Here is a 21,653-nt window from a genome sequence, read left to right on the forward strand (position 1 = left end):
GTGTGTGTGTGTGTGTGTGTGTGTGTGTGTGCGCGCGCGCGGATGAATAGACCTATATAACAAAACACGTGTGTATTGTGTAGTCCTATAAATTCATGTGCACATATTTTTCAACATACATGTACACAGATAAATATATCATTATAATGTAATTTAAATATGTGTAATGTATTGGGTCAAGAGTGTGAGCTCGCCTTGTTCCTCTGAATTAGATAATGATTACAATGTTAGTTAATTTGTTTTTCATGTTTTTGAACCTTTCCCGCCACTTACTGGAAGTCTCTAAGTCGAAGTCCTTGTGTTATACCATATTTGGAAACGTTTAACCTCGAGGGAGAAATGCGACAACATGAACAGCCAGGTATTAGGGTCAGACGGAAGGACGAATTGTCACGTGATCAGTCCTGTCCCCCCGTCGCATACTAAGTTGGCGGACAAATATGCCGTGTGACTCATGATTGAATTTGTGCGAAGATTAGTCTGTTTTTGCTGATTTCCTTACTCACGAAGCTGTCGTTGACTTTTTAACGTTTTATTCTCTTAATTAGAGCTTTTGGTTGGTACATGGTGTTCATTTTGGCTTAGGGTAACTCAATTTTTGTCTCGGACTTGTAACACCCTTGTCTCGTTGTCCGGTCAGGAAGCCGGTCTGTGTTGTGTGCTGCTGTGTCGGGCCCGACCGCGGATTTCTTGGATTGTTTCTGTGCAAAATTTAGTGTATGACAAGATGGCAACCCAAAATATGCATGCAGCCACTTCGGGGGCAATTGGTACCTTAAAGCAAAAGATGGGAAGCCTTAAGGCTGAAAACGATGCGTTAAGAGACGAGAACGAAGCCCTAAAAAAAGAGTTGAATCGAAGGGACGATGATCGGTCTCAGGTGGGTTGCTTCACATTTGAATGAATGTTCTGGCCTTTTATGTCTTTTTTCGGACGTTACAGATTGCTCTGTGAATGATCTTGATGATTTATAAGTGCAATGACAGTTCTTCTGTTTATCTCTGCTTTTGTGCTTACTTCAGATGTTTCATCTTTTGATGAGCAATCGCATGAGTTTGCAAAATCATAGGTTGCGCAGTCCTACTTCCGTGTTCTAGATTCTAGATATTAGATGAAGACGATAGAGGCCTATCGGGCTAACTATTATTATGTGTACGTGCATTCCTTTTGACTGGTATATGATTATTGGAGATGCATGTAACACACACAGGGATCGCTGAATTTGAATATAAGGGTTAAGAGTTCAATTTATATCTGGTTTCAGCAGTTAAAAGTATCTTGTCAGTTAAGTATCCACAGACATGTGGATGTGAATGATACTGTGAACTGTGTAGCCTAATCGGTATTTTTTTCCTTCCCCTCCCGTCTCACACTCAGCTACCAGTTGTCCATTTTCTACTAAATATTGATGCGCTGAACACGAATATCAACTTCATTTTCGTCGCAATTTAATAGTTTTTGAAATATTTGATTGTTTTTAACCGAGATAGACATGCTTTGGACCAATCGGGGGGGTTCCAGGGGGGCATGCCCCCCTGTTTTTACACCCATAATTTTATATTTTACTGTTAGATTTGAAATTGTCTTGAAAATAGATTTGCGACAGTTTTAGTGGCTTTATGTGTGATCTGCAGCAAACAGTACTGCAGTTTTACCCCTGAAACAGTGCATCTGTGTGCGGGAGTGAAAGTAAAAATTTACCTGAGTACCGCCTAATCTAAGTCTAAGTTGGCTCAAAGGTAAACTGAACTCCAATGAATGGGATAGGGAGCTGAAATTTCAAGCTGCAGCTTGAAAGGTTATCGTTGTTTGGGAAGAAACTACTCTGAGAGAGGGATAATTAAGAAGATTGGGAACATCTGTTTTACTAGTTTTAGATGCAACATTTACCAAGCTTTTTAAAGATAATTTTACCTTTGCCTTCTTCTTTGAACTCTATGTAGATCTAGATCTAGAAGTAGTAGATCGTCAATGGTAATGCTCGGTGCGGACACAAATACGTTCTTCTTTTCGTAAACAAAACCCATGAAATATCCAATCATTAAAAAATATTAAAAATACGAAGTGCGTTTCTCTACGTGACATTGGCAACAGGAAGACGCATGGAACCATGGGCAATGCAGAATGTTTCACCTTCAAAATGACCTCCTAAGTAAAGAAAACATTTATATTTCGGTTGATAAATATATGATATATATATATATCTTGATTTTTTTTTTGGTAATGGATCCATGCTTGACCAAACTTTTTCCTTTCCTTTCATAGTTGGAAAGCGAGACTGCTGGACTTCAAAGGCGCATCCAACTGCTGGAGGAGGACCTTGAGAGATCAGAGGAGCGTTTGCAGAGTGCCACAGAGAAACTGGAAGAGGCCTCAAAGGCTGCTGACGAGAGTGAAAGGTACTTTTTATTTTTTTATTTCCCTTGTACAATTCTTTACCAATATATGTCCTTCAGACCTATATTTCTGTTGAATTGTCTTATATATGTATGGAGGAGAACAATAATCCAGTCTGCCCCATCACTTCCTTTCCACCCCACACTTCCTTTCCACCCCACACTTCTGCTCTGCTATGAGTACATTGTCACTTGGCAGAATGTAAAATAGTGTGATGGGCGGGGAACACCAGACAGAAGATAGTTCTACACAGTCCTACAAAGATGTGGCTGAAAATATATTATTGAAGTTTTATTCAATTCAACATGTACGTGTAATTTTTTTGTTCATTTTTCTGACTGATGATTATGAATATTGCTAATTTATCCAAACAAGTTCTTTTTTAAAGTTCTTTTTGTGGGATATTTGGGTTTGAAAGACTTAGACTGACATACTGGGATGTTAAAGGTTTTTCACGATCAGTTGTAGAATTTCTAAAATAATAATAATTTATGTGAATCGTTTTTCCAGACTGCCACACCTTTAATTTGATAAATGACTTTAAAAATGTATTGTAAAAGAAGAAAAGGTCATAGAGAAGCATTGTTACTTCTTTTAGTAGGTGGAAATGGAAAGATTAAAATAATTACCTACTTTTACGTTTGAATTTTTAAAAATTCCTTGCTGTAGATGCTTAGTTCTGCATCCTGACCCAGATATTATTTTTTCATTGGCCCTGTTTTTGTTTTGTACTTGTGAATTCACTTGGGAGTGTTTCCCTGAATGATGTTTCAGTTTAACGATCCCCAACCATTACTGCTCTTTGTCCTGGTTACCTGGGACATCACATTTGCTGTGCATAGCAAAGCAATTTGGGGATGGCCTAGAAGAGAGACCCGTATTTTGGGGTAAAAGGGCTTCATTAGAGTCCCAGGTTGAAAAAGTATGACATGAATAGCTGGAAGTTTAAGTGCTGTGGCCCTTTTTGGGTAATTCTGAGGCCTTTCTATGGAAGAAGTAACTAAATTTTAGTTTTATCTAATACAGTCTGTGGCTGAATTTGCTGTTTTGAAGGTTGTCTCAATTTTACCTGGTTAGAGACAAGTTGTTAGTGATATAGAAAGAAGGGTTTTAGGATGTCTGATGGTTAATACAGGTCCTCTATTTACATATATCTGCTTCCCCCTACCTTCCTCCTCGGGGTTCCTCTCTCCTTTACGCCTGACTCTTTCTACTACTACGCCTGGCTCCTTACCGCTGTCATTCATCCACACCCCTGATCTTAGGTCATATATATACGTAACGTAAGAATCAGTTGCACCGCAGGTTGAAGAACCAGCTGTCAATGGCCCCTGAGATCTAGAAGAGAACGCACAGAAGAAAAGAAGAAAAGGCTGTTGTTACAGCAATTCGCAGTTTTTGGATTGTAAACTTTAATATATTGTTTGGGTCTTGCTTATTATCTCCCTTCGTGCGAGTAGAAAAATAACTCCTCAGGTGGCCTTCTTTCAAGGTTTTCTTTCTCTTGAAGGGTGTAGTAGTATTTGTAATATAATTTAAAACAGTAGAAATTAAGGAATATTTAAGGGACAAAAATTATTTAAAATTTGCATGATGGAGAAAGCAATGCATGATCTCTTTTTTGCATGTAGGCAGCGACGATCAGTAGAAAACAAATGGGTTACTGGTGATAAGCGACTTGAAGAAGTAGAGACATGCTACAGACAAGCCACACAGGTAGCTAGTGAAGCAGAGGCTCGGTATGATGAGGTAAGTATCTGTCCTGGTGGCATAATTCCGTCGGAGATTATCTCTGGCATAGTTTTGATACTGAAAGCACATTAACGGAGGTTTTGAAATTTCCTTTTTTATTTTTTTTTTTCACCTTTCAAAAACTAAAGGCACTGCCCACCGCAAAACTTTTTATTCAAAATTTCCATGCACCCCTCTTTGTCTTGTCGTTTTGACGGGTCATAAAGCACCGATGTTAATGTGCTTTTAATTTTGGTACTAATGTACATCTTTCTTCATGACAGAGTCTTCATCTGGCAGCGAAGATGGTGTGTTTCAGCATCTGCATATCAGTTTTTATGCTGGTTAATAGTTCATTTTTTATTTTCCTCTCATTTACTTTTCTCCTGTTGTTCAGAGGACGCAAGGTGCTGGAAAGCAGAAGTTTAGCCGATGACGAGAGAATAGATGGTCTTGAGGCTCAGCTCAAAGAGGCCAAATACATTGCCGAGGATGCTGAACGAAAATACGATGAGGTGATTGGTTTGCCGTTGCTATTCATGGCTGGCATCTGGCATGTCCTGCAGCTCCCCATTGTCGTATTCTGGCAAGATTGTTATTCTTGTCAGTCAAACAAACATAACCTGCATTTTCAAACTGTTGCAACTTGTTTCACCCATTCTTGTTTCATAGCTCCTAACTGATGAAGACTTCATATTTGCGGACTCTGCAAAATGCATTTGTTGAGACTGGCTTCTGTGTTACTGCTCACTAATAGGACTGTTTCACTTGTGATTGTCACATCTCTGATCCTTGTTATCTGTAATTGTTGAATCTTTTTTCCCCTCTGCATTTTTTCTTCATCTATCCTTTTTTTTTCTTTGAACTGCTCACATATTGCATTGGCTTTTTGGAATTGCATTTTCTGTGTACAATTGTCTTGCACTTAACAACTAGTGACTTCAGCAAGCGTGGCGTCAAGAGGAGAATGATCTCTTATTCAATTCATAAATTACATTGTTTTATCATCTAGAGGGCGAAAAGTGTTGGAAAACAGGAGCCAAGGTGATGAGGAAAGGATTGAGTTCCTTGAAAAGCAGTTAGAGGAAACCAAGTGGATAGCTGAAGATGCTGATCGCAAATATGATGAGGTGACAAGTTGTTGCTGATCCAATGACGGAGGTGTACTTGCTTTGTGCAGGCCCATAAATAATGGAACTTTTTAGTCATCCGCCCTAAGATAGTAGCTCTTAAATGCAATCCAGACTATGCATCCCCTCTAGTCAGTTTTCTGTCTCCATAGTGTTGTAGTTTATTAAGTTTGCATAGGAATTGTCAAGTTCTTTGGAGAAGTTTCCCAAACATAGCTCCGTTTTATCTCCAAAAAAATTAGTGTTGTAGTCTGTTTGGGTTCAGAAATGTCTCTGTAGCGAAGAGGAATGGAACAATAATCACTTGTAATAGTATTTTGTAGGGTGATAGTTAACATGCATCTTTTTTCCATTTTTGATTGCCACTCATGAGAGATAGTTGAAGAGTTTGCCCATGTTACTAAACTTAACTTGCTCTTGGAATGTAATAATCTGGCTCATCATTTACTATTTTGAAAATTGGCAAAAAAATGTATTATTTTTCCTGGTCAGGACTGTGTTCCTTAACCGATTTGATTATTAAATTCCTTAAAATTGAGTTTCTTTAGAAGAAACTATAAAACACCTGTACGAGCCTCAACAAAATTTAGTAAACAGCACAGAGATTGGGGTAGTGCCTCAGGTTATTGTCACCATGAGATATAATTGCACATGTAGTCACTGTAGAAAAGATTTCCAATTTCCTTTTTCGGCCAAAAAACAATGGTCCCATTTGAGGATCTCTGGGGGAGAAGAAGGGCTCTGTACCTGGAATTCATATAATGGTAACGATATTGCTGCAAATGTTAGATTCTAGCGGTTTTAGAAAAGTCCCTACTCCCCCAGTAACAAACAATCTAGTTTGTAGATTCTTTTAGACGTTTCATGGTAAATAACCATTTACTCTGACAAGGTGACTAAGATTTTGGAACTTCTTTATTTCCTGAGGTGTTTGCATACCTAGGTGTTGGGTTTGCTTTCATTTTCAAAAAACAATGTGCGCGCCAAAAAATTGTGGAATAAGTACCTGTCACTGGAACTTTTCAAATATAATAGTGCCAACGTTTTCAAATTTCAGAGGTCCTGAAAATAACCAGTTCCTACTTTGAGAATGTTTTTCTTGGTTTGTTAGTATGCATGCTAATAGTTATTTACCTTCTTCCAAGAAAGGATGATCATCTCATGCAGTGTCGAGTAGTAACACTATTCAGTCTAAATGTGCTCTAATTTCCAGAATGACTTTAATGCCTAACAGCACCGAGAAAATATCCAGTTTGCTTGTTGAATGATTTTCTCCTGTTGTCATCAACATTGTGTATTAAGCCTTCCTTATTTTCAGCTGATATGACAGTTTTGTGAAAAGAATGGATGCACCCCTGTGATGCTGAGTTTCAGGGCATGTGATTCACCTACTTGCCTGCTGCATGCCACCAATAATGAATCGTTGCTAACAGAAACATTTAATATGTAATTCAAAGTCGTATGAAGTAACTTAATCAGTACAACACTTGACAAATTCTTTTAAATAAAAAATAAACAGATAAAGTGTGTAGAGGTTGTGACTAATTAATACTATTTTCAGTGTCAGATAAAGAGTTGAAGAAGAAAAGGTTTCTTTTGAAAAATTGCTGACTCGAGACTCACAGCATGACGCCTGAATGCACCTTTGTGAATGTGGGGTTGTTTTTTTCTTGTACATTCCAATTCCAGTCAAAATGTATAGAATAGCCGGAAAAGAAAACTGGAAAGGAACAAAGCTACAATTTTATGTTTGTTTATGGGAAAGAACCAGAAAGACTGAGGGGCTGCTTTTTTTAATAGAATTTTTAAATTACTCATTGTGAGCATTGGCTGTAATATGTAAGACTAGTGATGTAAATTGTTCATAAAGCAAATTGTTTTGTCAGAACCAATCTACATTTTTACTTCAATGAATTAAGTACTTTCAGACTCTTTGTCCATATGGAATAATTTTTCTTCTGTTCAGCGTTTAACAACAACCAAATATAAATCTATACTAGTTAAAAAACTCAAAAAATGATTGTGGTTCTTTTTTGTTACCTTAAAAGTATGTGGAGTATTGCTATTGGTCTATTATTCTGGCACAAGTGAGAGTGCCTGATGTATCTCTTTGGATTGGACTGCTATTTTGTCTTTGGTAGACTCCTTAAAAATTGCCTTTTTGTTACAGAGAAGTTTATTTTTGCCTTGAGACTTTTTTAAAGGTTCAGATGTTTGATTACTTAACACAGCTAAGGCTTTGTTGTTATATTTTTTCTATGTTGACATTTACAAGGTGTGTTTAGGTCATACATGTGAAGTTGAAGTCCACATACCTCTGCTTTTGTTTTAGTCACTGAAGTATCAATTTTCCTGCTATGACACCTTTATATTGGTAATCAAATATTTTTGGGTTAGCAAAGGTTACACTTCTCTGTAGGTTCTACCATTTATGATTAAAGTTTTGTTCTACTGTTTAAGAAAATCATTGTCTTTATGGGGTATGCAACAAAAAAAATAAAATAAAAATTCAAGAAAAGGTGAGAAGGTATTTAGGCAAGGAATCAGGAGTTGACAGGGTTGGTGTGTGCTTGTTGCAGGCTGCCCGTAAGCTCGCCATCACAGAGGTGGATCTGGAGCGTGCTGAGGCCCGTCTCGAGGCGGCAGAGGCGTAAGTAGTAGAGCTCTCTTGCCATTGTGCTCTCCGACTGCTTTTGTGAAATGGCAATATGTTCATGTCAGCAACAAGCAAAACAAATGGTTTTGAAACAGTAGTTTTCTCTTCCTATATTGTTCAATGTCAATTTGTATACATTAACTGATAACTTTCCTACTTTCTCAGTTTTCCCCGGAATGATATCATACCGTCTTCAGTGGAGATCAAAGAGAAAACTATTGTATTGTTTCTGTTTGTTGCTGATTTGTATTTCATGAAATTATGAACATGTTTGTTTTTTTAACTTTCTGCTGAGGAGGATGTGGAGCTGACTGGCATTTGAAATTTGCTGGTCCTTTGTACCAACTGTCAGCTCCCACATACTCCCTTTTCTGGGCTTTCTTACAAGCATTTGGTATAATGAAAGGCATCATTTTGTAATTATGAAAATCTGACATTACCGCCTCAAGAAAAATGAGCAGTTCCCAATTTCTTCCTGCTAAACAGCGACATTATTATTTTTTTTCCAGGTTCACTTTTCCCAGGAATTAACAATTAAATTCAAAGAAGAATTACCGAATAACTGCAAGAAAATAATTCACTCTTTCTATTTCAAGGTTTTCTTAATGAAAATTTGATGCCTTTCTTTACCCATCATGTTTCGAACAATTTTGATAGAGTTGTAAATAAGTAATCTATAATTGATCATACATCCATATGTTTGTTGCATGTGCATCCCCCAATGACCCATAGACTGCACGAAAATTGGTGGTCATAGAAACGGACTTAGAAAAGGCAGAAGAGAAAGCGGAAAATGCTGAAAGGTTGGTGGTTTATTTTCTCTTTACACAGGAATCATTGTTACATTTTGATGATGAATTTCTAAGAAGGTGATTGGTATTACATTTTCATGTACACACTCACTGTGTGAACGTTTAAACCCTGTAGGGGTTGCTGCATGCCCTGTTTGGACCAACTTTTAACGGAAGCAGGCTTAGTTCTTGGACAAAACTTTGCGCATCCGTCTAAAATAGACCAGTGTTGGCTCTATTTATCAATTCCCAAGTAATTGAAAAGTCCTTTGGCCACATATTGCAAAAGTACAGTGTCGGGCACGTGTGCGTTGCATACACCTGAATGAATTAGAGAGCAGTATTGTTTGATGTAGTACCATATGCTGGTTTAAGCATTTGAGGTCTTATTCATATGATGATAATGTGACTTCAAAGTGAATTGATGGCATGGCAGCACAGATAATACTAGAGAGCATGATATTGCATTTGTATGTGTTTTAGTAATTCTGTAAAGTGAAAGTTGTGACTTGTTTTGTTGATTCTCTATGTTCTAAAGTAGTTGAATTAAAACACTATTGCATTCCTTATTGCCGTGTTACATCTGTCTCAGTTTTGTTTGTATTCCTGGTATCTTTCTTGTGGTTGTTTCTTTTAGCTTATGCAGCTCATCAAGTACACTTTTTGAAGTCATTGAAATAGGTTATAATGTGCGCTGAGCTGTATTTGTTTATGAACTTGACTGACTGATAACTTTAAAGTTCAGGGTTTAGGTCTGACCAAGGACAGATTCTTTCTTGTCCCTTTTTGGAATGATTTCTCTCTGCCCTATGTGCTATCACAAGGGACCAAGTTCTGTCTGTACAAGTTCCTTGCTTTGTGTATATCATAGAATTTGGCTACATTCTTCTTTTGGCTTCTTTCTTTCAAAATCCAAGTGAAATTTTATTTTGGATTACTTTTTAATTTGTCTTTACTAAGAACTTGTAATTCTGACATCTGGGTCATACACTATGGGTTGACAGATTTGTTCGTGTTGCTGTGTTGTCTGTATTTTAACACCACTTTAAAAGCCTGTGTAGAAGTGTATTAGACGTGCATGTAGGAGAAAAAGGGAAGTTTTTCAGAGCAGCTGAAAGCACTTGTTCATGTGCCCTGTTTGTGGCCCATTATTGTAAAAGAGCTGAAGGGCTCAATAAGCTGCTATTGTTTTCATCAGTGAGTGTTGGTGAAAGATTTTCTACCTCTTTCTCAGTTAAAATCATTTACACACAATTTTTCTTTGCTTGCAATTGCATCTAGTTAAAATGTGTAGGTAAGGAGCTCCACACTGTGTCCTTGTTACATTGACAGTGTCTTTGGGGAGCTTGTGCAAATAAGACTGCTGCACACAGTTATTTTAGAATGACAAAAACAGCGAGAAGAGCAGGTCCTACTCAGTTTTGAAAAAGAAATTGGACATGTTGTTCCAATTCATAGGTGTAGTGCATGTGTTCAGGATATGGCAACTTTCAAAACCTGCTTTTGTCTGTGATGACATTTAAGGAAATCTGGAACCATTTAATCTTTGGGAGGGAGGTTTAATGCACTAACCAGCATGATGTGTGACTTTGCATGTGTATGTGACTGCCTTTGAATTTTGCAGAAAAGTGAAACAACTAGAGGAGGAAGTCCATGTGCTAACCAATAATCTTAGGTCCTTAGAGCGATGTGAGGAGAAGGTAAGGCTTGCAATTAACATTAACCTTCGCAATTTTTTTTTCTAACGTCATTGCACCACATCAACTCTTTTGTGAAGGTCAACTTAGAATAACTTGATAATTTATGCATTTTTCCTTGTCAATGGCTGAAAGTGGCTTTTTGTTGTCATTGTATACTCTCATTGGAAGAGTAGTTTTCTTTTTCATTGTGATGGCCATGACAAGTTAAAATGTAATTGAGGTGATGACTTCAGAAAAGACATCGGCAGTCTATAAGTTGGCAACAGGTATGAAAGCTGTTGGAAACTAAAACCAAATAAATGAATAATATTATTTGTTAATCAAAGTTTGATCACAATTAAAAATTCTTTTTTAAAAAAATTTTTTTTTTAAATGCCGAAAGCTGATTGAGATGTTATTTCTGGAATCATTGACCTCCGTTTGCTGGATGAATTAAGATGCGGATAGCGCTTCTGGCGTTCTCCGTTGATCAAAATGATATATAAAAACTGCAGACCGCCCCGGCCCACTCCATTTTTACGTTTGGTTGGACAGAGTTGTGTAAACATTGCCCACTTTGTGGCAGATCTTTGTGGTTCTTTTTCTTCCATTTGGTGATTGTTCGCATGGTGATCTTGACTTGTGCGCCCGCTCTGCCTATTGTGATTACATTAATTTCCTCATGAGAATTTGAGTACTTTGAAAACTATCTTCATGTGTTTTTCTAACTTTAGCGACAACGGATGCAGCAGCTGAATCACCATGCATTAATTTAAGCAAGCTCTCTGTTGCTAGATTGTTAGGGAGTTTTCAAAGTAAAGTAATTACCCTTTTCAGTTTGATCAGATCAGGGAATTTTTCTCTTTAGAGTTAAAGCATTTTTAAAAAATTCTTTTTTGATTCTGAAATGGGAGAAATCGGTTAAAATGTCTTTTATCATTATTATTTTTAATTTTTTTTTGGAAGAGTAAATTATGTTTTTTCTTCTCCCAAAAGAAATAAATTGACATCAAAAGCTCTTGCAAGCAAAGCTGCTGCGGCTGCGAGCATATGTGTTGGCATGAGACTTAAGTGGTCTTCAGTTGGCTAGTACTAAAAGATGGCCACACATGTGAGCGAAGCAAATGGTACGCACTTTTATTTTCTTCCCATTACAGCAAACTTTACGAGCTTGATGAGGAGCTTCATATAGTGGGTAACAATATCAAAACCCTGTCCATCCAAAACGATCAGGTAAGCAGGGGCCCTCAGAGTATAAGGGGCCAGGCCTGCGGTTTTTTTCTGCCAGCATTCGAATTTTTGCTTAACCATACTTGCTCTGTTCTTGCAGGAAAATCCTTGAATTGGAGGAAGAGTTGAAGGTTGTGGGCAACAATATGAAATCTTTGGAAATCAGTGAACAAGAGGTAGAAGTTGCAGAATTCTAAACGCTCGTTCCCACCTGGAAAAAACCTGCATGGTGTCAGTTAATACGTGCCATTTCAATGAGACAGTTTTTCCACTAAAATGAAGAAATGCAGCTATGCATTTCCAAGCATGCAATTTATGAGAGTGCCCAAAATATCTTTGCTGGGGGAAAAAAAGTTGTATAAAAGGAATGAATGGCTTGAGAATATGACATGTCTCCACTGAACCTGTCAGGCATCTCAGATATCTTGATAGCGACATATGTTGAAATTGTATAAGTTACTTGTAAGAAGATAGTTTATTGGTGCTTTTTTTAAAATGACGATTTCATGTTCTCAAGGATGTAGTCAGTCTTGCTCTCCTTTATCCTTCATTTCATTTTCGTAGATAGTCTGTTGATTTTGTTTCCTTTTTTTCTTTACAATTTAAACAAAGATCTTTTTGAGTTTTGCTTAAGTACAAGATCCTGTACTCTTAATGTATTTTATCATAAATTGTTGTCAGTCGTGGTTTAGTCAGGGAGTACCATGCTGCACAACTATAATTGATGGTAGAAAGGAGTAGTCCGGCAATAGCCACACCAGCCATCTCATGTCTTGGCATTTTATTTGTCTCAGTACATCAGATTCTGTCCTGTCCAAACAATTGTTCTGAAGAAAATGGTCAAAGTACTAGCTTACTTCTTTTATTTATATAGTTTGGTACAAAGGCATTGCCTTGGAAAAGCCCATAATATTTCATGTTCTTAGATTTGATCAGCTTTGATTGAACTGTTTCTCTGGAACTCTCAACACATACTTTTAAGCTTTTCCTGCACTCTTGATCTATATGCCATATTTTCTGAAACACCGAACTCGACCATCCAATGTGCCTTGACAGGTTCAGTGATGCTAATTACTTTCACATTGTAGAATCAGTTTGTGAGCTTAGCTTTTTGTAGGAATGGTTTTGGTAACTTTGTTTGAAGGCAAAGGTTCATGCAAATAAAGGAGATCTCCACATTGCTGCATCAACTTTGCCATTACAAATAACAGACACCCGGGGGGGAGGGAATTGTACTAAATACTGGAAGTTCACTAAAAACAATCTGCTATCTCAAAGATGGAATGGGTATATGAATATGAATTGCCTGGGGTGGGGGGGGGGGGGGGGGGGTGGGGATGAAAAGAAATTGAACACCCTTCACCGGCTGCATGAGTCGTTCCTTTATTATTTATCCCCGACTTTTCCCTCCTTTTGGTTGCAGAGCAGAAACTTTTTGAATGATAAAGAAAAGTGCAACAGTTACAAAGGTTGGCAGGAATAAACCAAAGCATTTCTGGTTTCCCCTTCTACCCCAATTCATTTCACACTTTATATATTTATGGTTTATGAAATTGTTTTGTTATTTATTTTCTGTACTATTTTTTAAAAACCCATAGGGATGGTTACAGTTCTAAATTGATGGTCTTTCTACAGCCATCTGATAAGTTGACTTTAGTGTTACTATTTTATGCTTTGTGTGTTCATTCGAAAAAGTCATGCAGATTTTTTTTTCAAGAACTTTCAGTACGATAAATGTTCATAAATAACTGTGGTCCATGTTTCAAGTGTATTCCCTTCAGAAGTTTTTAATGTATAAAAAATTGTGCCATTTTTATTATGTCCCATTACATTTGTGGTTGCTATAACATTTTTTTAGTGGAGAATTTTGATATCCATAGTTTTGAAAACTATACATGAGCCATTTTAGTTGAAGGGATGTATTTTTTTTGCCAGCGTGGGATAGAGGCTAGAGCAAGTGGAGGCTCTTGTATTTGTAACGAACCTTTACAAAGTTAAGATTACTGTTTGTCATTATGCATGGATGAAGTATATTTTGGGCTCTCGAACAGTAAGGACCATAACCTGAAATATGTGAAGAACCATTGAGCAACTAACCATGCGTGAGAGCTTCTGAGATATTGTAGAAATTTATTCAAACCTGCATGGTAATTCCTCCCACACTTCAGCCTTTCACGGACAGATACAATTTTGTCTGTTTCATTTTTTTAAATTTTTTTTTAAGATATTGCTTCACATTTAAGCAATATTGTTAAATAACACCACCACCAACACCCCTCACCCCCCTCCCTGTTGTTTTAAGTAATTGCTGACTAAGTTGGTGTTTGCCCCCCGTTTGTGCAAGCAATATAGATATTTTTAGTTGTTTTTATTTTATTTTGTTGAATGATTTGGATTTTAATTTTTTAAAATAATTTTCTTTTGGAGATCTTTTTTGGGGGGTGGCTAAAGAAAGATTTACAATTTATTAAGTAATCTTTTTCTACCCGCAAAGATGTTGGCAGTATTAAGGTTGCGTTGTCAATTGATTCAAGACTTATATTCGGGGATGGGAATGGTTTGGTATATTTTCTTAAACATTAATGAAATTTCCTTTAACCTCATTGATTTCTGGGCATGTCATGTGAGTACTTTCATGTTGTCCAATGACAGAAAGGTGAAAGTCATACCATTCAAACGTAGGAAACTGGGACTTGGGACCATATTGTCATGAAGTTCTTTGCATTCATATAAATTTTGTTATGATATGGTTTGTAGAGTTATGCTGACAAGGGAATAACCGAAGCAAAGAGCATTCTTATATTGTTATGTGTCAGTGGTTTAGATATATGCCTGTTTTTAACAAACTGTCTATAATATTAATCTAATCCAATTGATGCTTTGTTATAACAGGCTCTTCACATATTTCTGTTTTTAAAAATAAGTTGGGAAACATGACGGATCAACTTTATGCAGTCTTATTTTATAGTTAGTACCAGTACATCCCTTCAGGCTCCAAAACTGAATATATATGTATTGACATTTGTTTAGAAGTGCACAAAAGAGGGTATTGCAAGAATGTACCTTTTCTCACACAATGGAGGGGATGGAAAGATAAGTTTAGGAATGGGGGGTTTTCTTTCCCTGTTCTGTTTCAGTCGGTCTAGCTGTTGTTGTTTTGTATTTTTTCTAGTTGCTTCTCATTTTCCTGCAAAAATTTGCCAACTACGGTTTTTTTTATAAACTAGATCAAAGGACAAATAAGTGGTTCAAACATTTTACAGTGCCCATGTACATAATAAGTATATATATATGCTGTGTCACTCTACAATTCTTTCTTCCCTGGTGCCTTTATCATGGTAATTCAAATTCCAAGTACTCACTCTTGTACCATTCCATTGAAAAACAGGCTTCCCAGAGAGAGGACAGCTACGAGGAGACAATCCGTGACCTGACACAGAGGCTCAAGGATGTGAGTCACAAATTTGTTGTCTGTTCGATTATCTGAAAATCTCTTGTTGATTTTTAACGAGTCTCTAAAAGTTAAGGAATTTCCGTCTAGTGTTGAATATTAACTATATATCTTTAGCATATTTGTGCACTTTATAATGTCTAGCAACCACATTTGATTGACAGCCTTCCTGTAATTTTCTATTGACTGTGTGAATGTTTGAAGGTATTTTATTTTAAACATGTTTATCTTATGCGAGGTCTATCTTTTTACTTGAGATAAGGTGCCAAAATTTTGTATGGTTAAAATGAGACCTCATCTTTAGTATTGTACAGATTTGTCATATGACTGTCTGTTTGTTCCTACTTGTCTTCTAAATTGTTTTGTTAGGCTGAGAACCGTGCCACTGAAGCAGAGCGCACTGTGTCCAAACTGCAGAAGGAGGTTGACAGATTGGAAGGTAGAATATGCCTCCACAGAATGATGTTTTGCTTTGCAGCTTGTCCGCCTGCAGTTGGTCCCAAGGGCATGTGCATGAGCCCCATGATCCGACATCGTACTCTCCTGTCACCTGCCTCTTCTTTTTTTTTCATGGATTGGAGTTCTGGAGCACTTTTTATTCCTGTGTACATTTATGCTGAAACCTTGAGGCAAAGTACCAGGAAGAAATCTTTGGTGGTTGTTTCCCCACTTAGCAAAACATTTTGCTAGCTAGTTGTGATGAAAAAATAGCAAACCCGTTTTGTTTGCACTTTTTTCCTTCTTTTTTTTTTCCTTCTTTTTTTTTTCCTTTTTTTTTTTTTCCTTTTTTTTTTTTTCCAACTTTAATTTTTTCAAAATTGCTAGTACACTCTTGCACAAAGTGTATCTATTCACAAATATTCTCCTGTTTATAATCATCACTGGCACAATTCTCCAGGTCCAGTGCTATTTGTTCTTGTGACCCCTTCCCACTTGGTTTAATAAAAGAAAAAAAATAACCACCAATATACGAAGCCCCTGAGGGTAAGAACCGAAATATTTTAATTCCATTTCCCACTAACATTCCCTCTGTGTTCCTTGCGGTTTTGACCAATGGTTAAGGTACCTCTTGTCTATTGTGTTCCTTGTTTTTCCTGGTCAGGTGTTCACTCACTTGGATCACAAAAAGTATGCTTTATTGCATATTCTTCTTTTTGACAACACTCTCTTTTTGAATGGTCCAGTGATATCAGTTGACCGCAAGCTTTATCTTAAGCAATCTTTCTTGGTGTAAAATGGTTGTATCCACTGCTGTCAATTTCTCCTCTCCCCCCCCCCCCCCCCCCCCCCCAATATCTGTACTCGTGATATTTGTGTAAATGCTTTCACTAAAAGTCCTATATGTAACCATGCACTCTAGTCTAATGGATTTGGGAGGGGGGGGTTAGAAGTCAGCAAGATTTAGTATGAAAGATCTTAAATAACACAATTTGTAGTGTCTGAGAGGTGTCTTTGGTAAAAGATGTGGCTTTCTTCCCTGCATGAACTGAATTCCTGAGTCAGGAAGTTAATTTATTAAGCCTCCTTTCCTTCTGCTGGGTAGTCGCGTCCCATTCAGCTGGATTTTGGGCTAGACAGACAGGGCAGTCAGACTAGCCAAATTCGTGCTTACCAGAGTGCATTGTTAACAGGGATGTTTTCTGTGACTGGGAATAATGATTGTTGCTCAATGTCTCTCTCGCCCCTACCAGAAAAAGGCTCTCATAAAATTCCTTTGTGGTAGTGCATGTAATGGCATCAGATCAGCATGGCTTCACCCACACCTCCCCTATTTACCTGTTTACTCACTGCATGTGTTCCATATGTTGCATACAGGCGGAATCCAGGGCGGAACTTTCAGAAAGAGAAGTTGGAGGACTACAAAAAAATTTAGAAAAAATGGAAGGTACTTGACTTGAAAATTTCATTAAATAATTTTCAGAAAAATTTTGTTGACTGTAAAAAACCTGTCTCTAAGTAGGTACCGCAAACTGGCCGTGCGCCCCCATGGCGCACTGTCACGGAGACCAAAACCCGCATTTTTACCCTCCTAAAACACCGTGTGATCATGCATACACACAGACACTTGATATATCAGAAGAAAGAGGAGCTTTTCCACTTTTTAGTGGTATTATTTATTTGAATCAACGATTTTTTTTAAAGCAAAATCTTGCGGGGGGAAAAAGACAACACTATCGAGGTTTTCACTGTTGCGGCAGCGCGTTTCGTGTATTGATTTTTCGAGTGACCTTGGTTGAACAGGAACGGGAAGCGTATGTATGGTATTAAATACTGCAATCTGATTCATCGATATTTCAAGATGAGAAGACGCTCTTTCCGGTGATATATTTCTAAAGACTGTCCTTTGAGAATTAATAGAAGAGATTTGCATGTGAAAACTTTCGGTGTTGTTTTTTATGGAACCAGTGATCGGACTGACTACGGAAATATATTGGCAGAAAGCCCATTCATTCCTCTTCAAGAATAACACAACCATTATACGCAAATAACACCGGACGCTCCCCATCGGCTCGCAAGCAGGGCACCATCGCCCCGGTTTCGTATAAATTCTCTTCTTCCCTTCAGCGCGGCCCGGCGCGCAGCCGATAAGCCGGCGGTCGCAAGTGGGGATTTTAATCTCCCCTTGTATTTTTTGCCGTTTTGGTCAAAAAGCCATGTTTACGTCAATAACGTTCCATCTTCTGGTTATTTGATAGCCCTGAAAAAAATTGAGCTTGTTTTCTATGTTCATAGGTGTGTGTCTACAAGTTTTTGTGAATGTCCGTTCAAATTTAAGAATGTTAGGACATCTCAAAGTGTAGACATTTCGAAATTAAAAAACTAACATTTTTCTGCAACTTCAGATGTTCATAACTTTGTTAAAAATGAAGCTCTTTGTATAAATTTGGTATCAAAATGCTCAGAATGATAAATTCTATAAGGTAGTGCAGTTAATTATGAAATCAGAGGACTTTGAAATTTCAGTTTGTGGTACCTACTCTTAGGAATAAGCTACAATGGAAAATGGGAGATCCAGGTGTGTTAAGGGCCACAGTGATTGGCAAGCCATGTTAGATGTATGCAGCTGTGCATGCACTGTTGTCATACTTGCAGTTTATTTTACTATCAGTAATGCTACTTTTGTTTTTTGTGGGGTTTTTTGTTTTGTTTTGTTTTTCGGTTACAGGGGGTTGGGCAAGTGAACCTGTTGCGTAAATATTTGTAATATTTGGGTCTGTGCATGTGACATAAGTCTGTACTATGATATTTTGCATTATCCCTGCTTGCACTTATGCTGATCATCAAAATCAATCAACGTTTGAGAGAAAAGTTTTAACATTTTGTGTAATTTTAACGCCTTAGTGTCTTGTTTTGTGGAAATATTTTGTGTGATTATTTAAGTAATTTTGCTGCTAGAACTCGTGTGACTTAAATATTGCAGTATTTGCATGGTGTTTGATGACTAGAATCTAGAGTTTGCTTACTAAAAAAGTTATGAATCTTGTGAAAGATAATTAACCTGATTGACCAGCATAGGCTGGTGTTTTAAGGCACTACTTACAGTAATGTCCTTTGTGAAATAATGTCTGAACTAATATGCATGTGTTGCCGCATGGTTTGTCGTGTGTTTGCAGATGATCTAGAGCAGGCACGTGATCAGAATACCCAATTGAGAATGGAAATGGATCAATGCATCGGAGAGCTGGAAAATCTCTAGTGTTCATGACAGGTGGAACATTTGATTTTTCTTTATTATTGTGTACCCGGGGTCTCTAAGGCAGGGGACTTTTGAACTAAAAAACACACTGAAATTTGTTTTTCCTTTCTGGAAATTGTTGACACTGTATCCATGTCATCTGTGCGTGTTTTATACATGGAACTGTCAAGTAAGGCCTTTACAAGGATACTAGTGCATTGGATTTGTTGTGTAAAAAAGTACTCAATACTTTTCTAATACAAATACTTCAAGGACTGTTGGAATTTTTTGTAGACTGAGACTGTAGACATTAACCCCTTCGTTGCCTTGTGGTGTAAATTGTAAGTAATTAAAAAAATGCTTAATTTCAACTTTGTGCTGTACCAGGGCTGTCACGGAAGTTTGCAAAATTTGTCGCTCCGGGTTGCCGATACGACGTTACATGTATGTCTCACTTATCATCTGGCTCTATTTCTTCTGTATGGAGATTTAGCCACAAGCACAACATTGATTTGTATTTGGGAATAAAACATGCACATATATAGGAACCAGATGTGCTAGTATTGCTTTAGTGCTAGGTTTGGAAGCGATTGATAAACACAGATCTAGTCTGCGAAAAAAATTGTGCTCTTACAAAACATAAACTTCAAAATATTTGACAATAATGCTGCAAATTTCAATTTTTGACTCAGATTTGCAATTTGTTAAAAATTACGGGGATGACGAAAACCTGGAGTCCGAATATGTCATAAGTGGCCCAGACCCAGACTGAGAGTCCACTGACAGGCTATAAAGAGCATAGCTGAAAATCAGAGTTGACCGTAGGAACGCGCACCCCTTGGCAATGAAGGGATTGATTGTTTTGTCAAGTTAAATGAGTCTTGTTAAGGTGGAGGGGGATAATTTTTTTCACAATATGACGTTTCCTGCTATAATTTATTCTTGAGGGATGGCATCAAATTTCAAATCTCTGTCACATTGAGTATGTTTTGTTCCGAAAAGGGAGCCCGACTACATCTATTTTTACTATTTACAGACGAGCTGCTGGCAGAGAAAGAGAGGTACAAGTCAATTTCGGACGAGCTGGATTCCACGTTTGCCGAGCTGGCTGGGTACTGAGCCCTGCATTTGTGCCTGTGTCGACGACGTTGATTCAAGAGCTTCCTCATCTCACTCACATGTTGCAATTTTTTATAATTGTACTTCTTCTAGGCTCAGTCTATTGCCAGACTCTTACAACAATTTGGCGAGACTTAAAACTTGGTTCACTCTTTTTTCTTGCTGTGTTAGGTCGTCGAGGTTTGGGGGTTTGTTTGTTTCTTTGGCGCTGAATAAAGAAACAAAAGTAGACCCGTTTTTTCTGTCAACATGATTAAAATGCATGAGGCAAAAGTTGAACTAAATTGTTATCCACCAAAGAATTCAGGTAAAGCCTGGAAGGGAAAGGATTGTACAAAGTTGTTATTTGCTTGTACCTTCATATGTGTACAGATGTATCAACAGCTTGACAGCAGCTGGAGGGCTAAAATATGCTGATGTAAAACTGTGACATCTGCCCTCGTACCATCTGGGCATTGTTACTGGATTGAAGCACTTGGGTCTTTCGCAGCTAATGAAGCCAGTTGTGTTTGTACAAGACCTTTTATTTGGCATGGTTTTCAGCACCATGTTTTAACCCTCCATGGACCAGAGTGGTCAATTATGTCACAGGGGAATTTTATACACACCCACAACTTTTCTAGTACATTTATGTGTTTGTTACGAGTCCATCGCAAAAGTTCAGGAAAAACTAATGTTCTTAATCATGTTGTATTACAGAGAGTTCGCACGCTTCAAAACCAGGTTGGGGAATAATAGAACTACCAGGCTAGTGCTCCATATAATCTTTTGTATTGGCCTACACCATTCTCTGCCAGTACCTTAATCAGTTGTGAAAGATGAGTATGTATGCCAGACTGTCCACATACGTCCGAGCCCTTTGTATAAACGGTTGTCATGAGCAGATGGAAAAAAAAATAAGCCAGTCATGCCTCGTCACAATTCCAGCTTAATGACAAGTTCCTCGTCCTGTACCATATTCGTACCATCTGTGGTCGGGATGTAGTGCACAAGCCTGTCGCAGCCTTTAAGACCCAGACCTGGCCTCTCTTCCTTGCCTTCTCTGCTCTTAATCTCCATTCCTCCATTTCCTCCATTTTCTAGCTTGCTAAAGTGTTTAAGGTGTTTTTAAAATTTGCAGCAGGGGAAAAAAGAAATAGTTTTTATACCTTGTTTGATTGTGGGTTCTAACAAATTGCTGTGAATCCTTATGTGTACCTGTAATAAGCTTGCTGAACATGAAAGAAGAAATTGACACATTCTAAGAGGTCCAACATACATCAAGAAGCAACAGTGATTCCTCTTGTTATTAACTATGAAGTTTGTGTAAGGGCTCGATAGTCCAAGTGTGATATCTTTTTCACTTCTCAGTGCGCATATTGCTTTTATTTTAGCGCTGTACATGTTCAATGGCAGTCTGATACACTTTCTTGATGCCAATAAATTGTATGCAAGTGCATAATTCAGAACAGAACACAATTGTAATTCTTTCCTTATTTATACGTTCTCCTTCATTAAAAGACTTCTTTCGCTTAAAGATGCCTGCCATTTGTTTTGTAGCATTTTTTACTTTTTTTTTTTTGGTGTTCAATACGAAGGAATTCATGTGTGTCGAGGAGGAAAAGAATGGAGAAGATTTAAAAAATTTTTTTTACTGCTTATGGTCTCTCATTTTTCTTTATTACAAACATACGGCATACCTACATGTTCACATATATTCTCTTATCTGTGGCTTTACTGAAGTACACTTCAAAATTCCTGGGCACCATTAATGATTTTAGTATTAAAATCATATACTCCCTAAATTTCAAAAA

At 37.6% G+C, this 21,653-nt stretch overlaps 1 protein-coding gene across 34 annotated transcripts in view; it reads left to right on the forward strand.

The window, feature by feature from the left end:
• LOC101845050 (tropomyosin-2) overlaps positions 1 to 21,653 on the forward strand; it is a 37,731-nt gene extending 16,078 nt beyond the window's left edge. For 2 of the 34 annotated variants that reach the window (XM_035973923.1, XM_035973864.1), the window contains 8 exons: positions 2,266 to 2,399; positions 5,141 to 5,258; positions 7,838 to 7,908; positions 10,330 to 10,405; positions 15,003 to 15,065; positions 15,435 to 15,504; positions 18,680 to 18,774; positions 19,778 to 21,653. In XM_035973923.1, the coding sequence (XP_035829816.1) occupies positions 2,266 to 2,399; positions 5,141 to 5,258; positions 7,838 to 7,908; positions 10,330 to 10,405; positions 15,003 to 15,065; positions 15,435 to 15,504; positions 18,680 to 18,762 (615 nt within the window). In that variant the 3' untranslated portion in view covers positions 18,763 to 18,774; positions 19,778 to 21,653. Of the gene's footprint in view, positions 1 to 384; positions 881 to 2,265; positions 2,400 to 4,028; positions 4,147 to 4,525; positions 4,644 to 5,140; positions 5,259 to 7,837; positions 7,909 to 8,646; positions 8,718 to 10,329; positions 10,406 to 11,541; positions 11,618 to 11,714; positions 11,791 to 15,002; positions 15,066 to 15,434; positions 15,505 to 16,880; positions 16,951 to 18,679; positions 18,775 to 19,777 lie in introns of those variants that run through there. The other 32 variants (XM_035973925.1, XM_035973869.1, XM_035973920.1 and 29 more) reach the window with 24 other exon arrangements.

This window comes from Aplysia californica, unplaced genomic scaffold (assembly GCF_000002075.1).
Source record: "Aplysia californica isolate F4 #8 unplaced genomic scaffold, AplCal3.0 scaffold00002, whole genome shotgun sequence".
Taxonomy (NCBI): Eukaryota; Metazoa; Mollusca; class Gastropoda; order Aplysiida; family Aplysiidae; genus Aplysia; species Aplysia californica.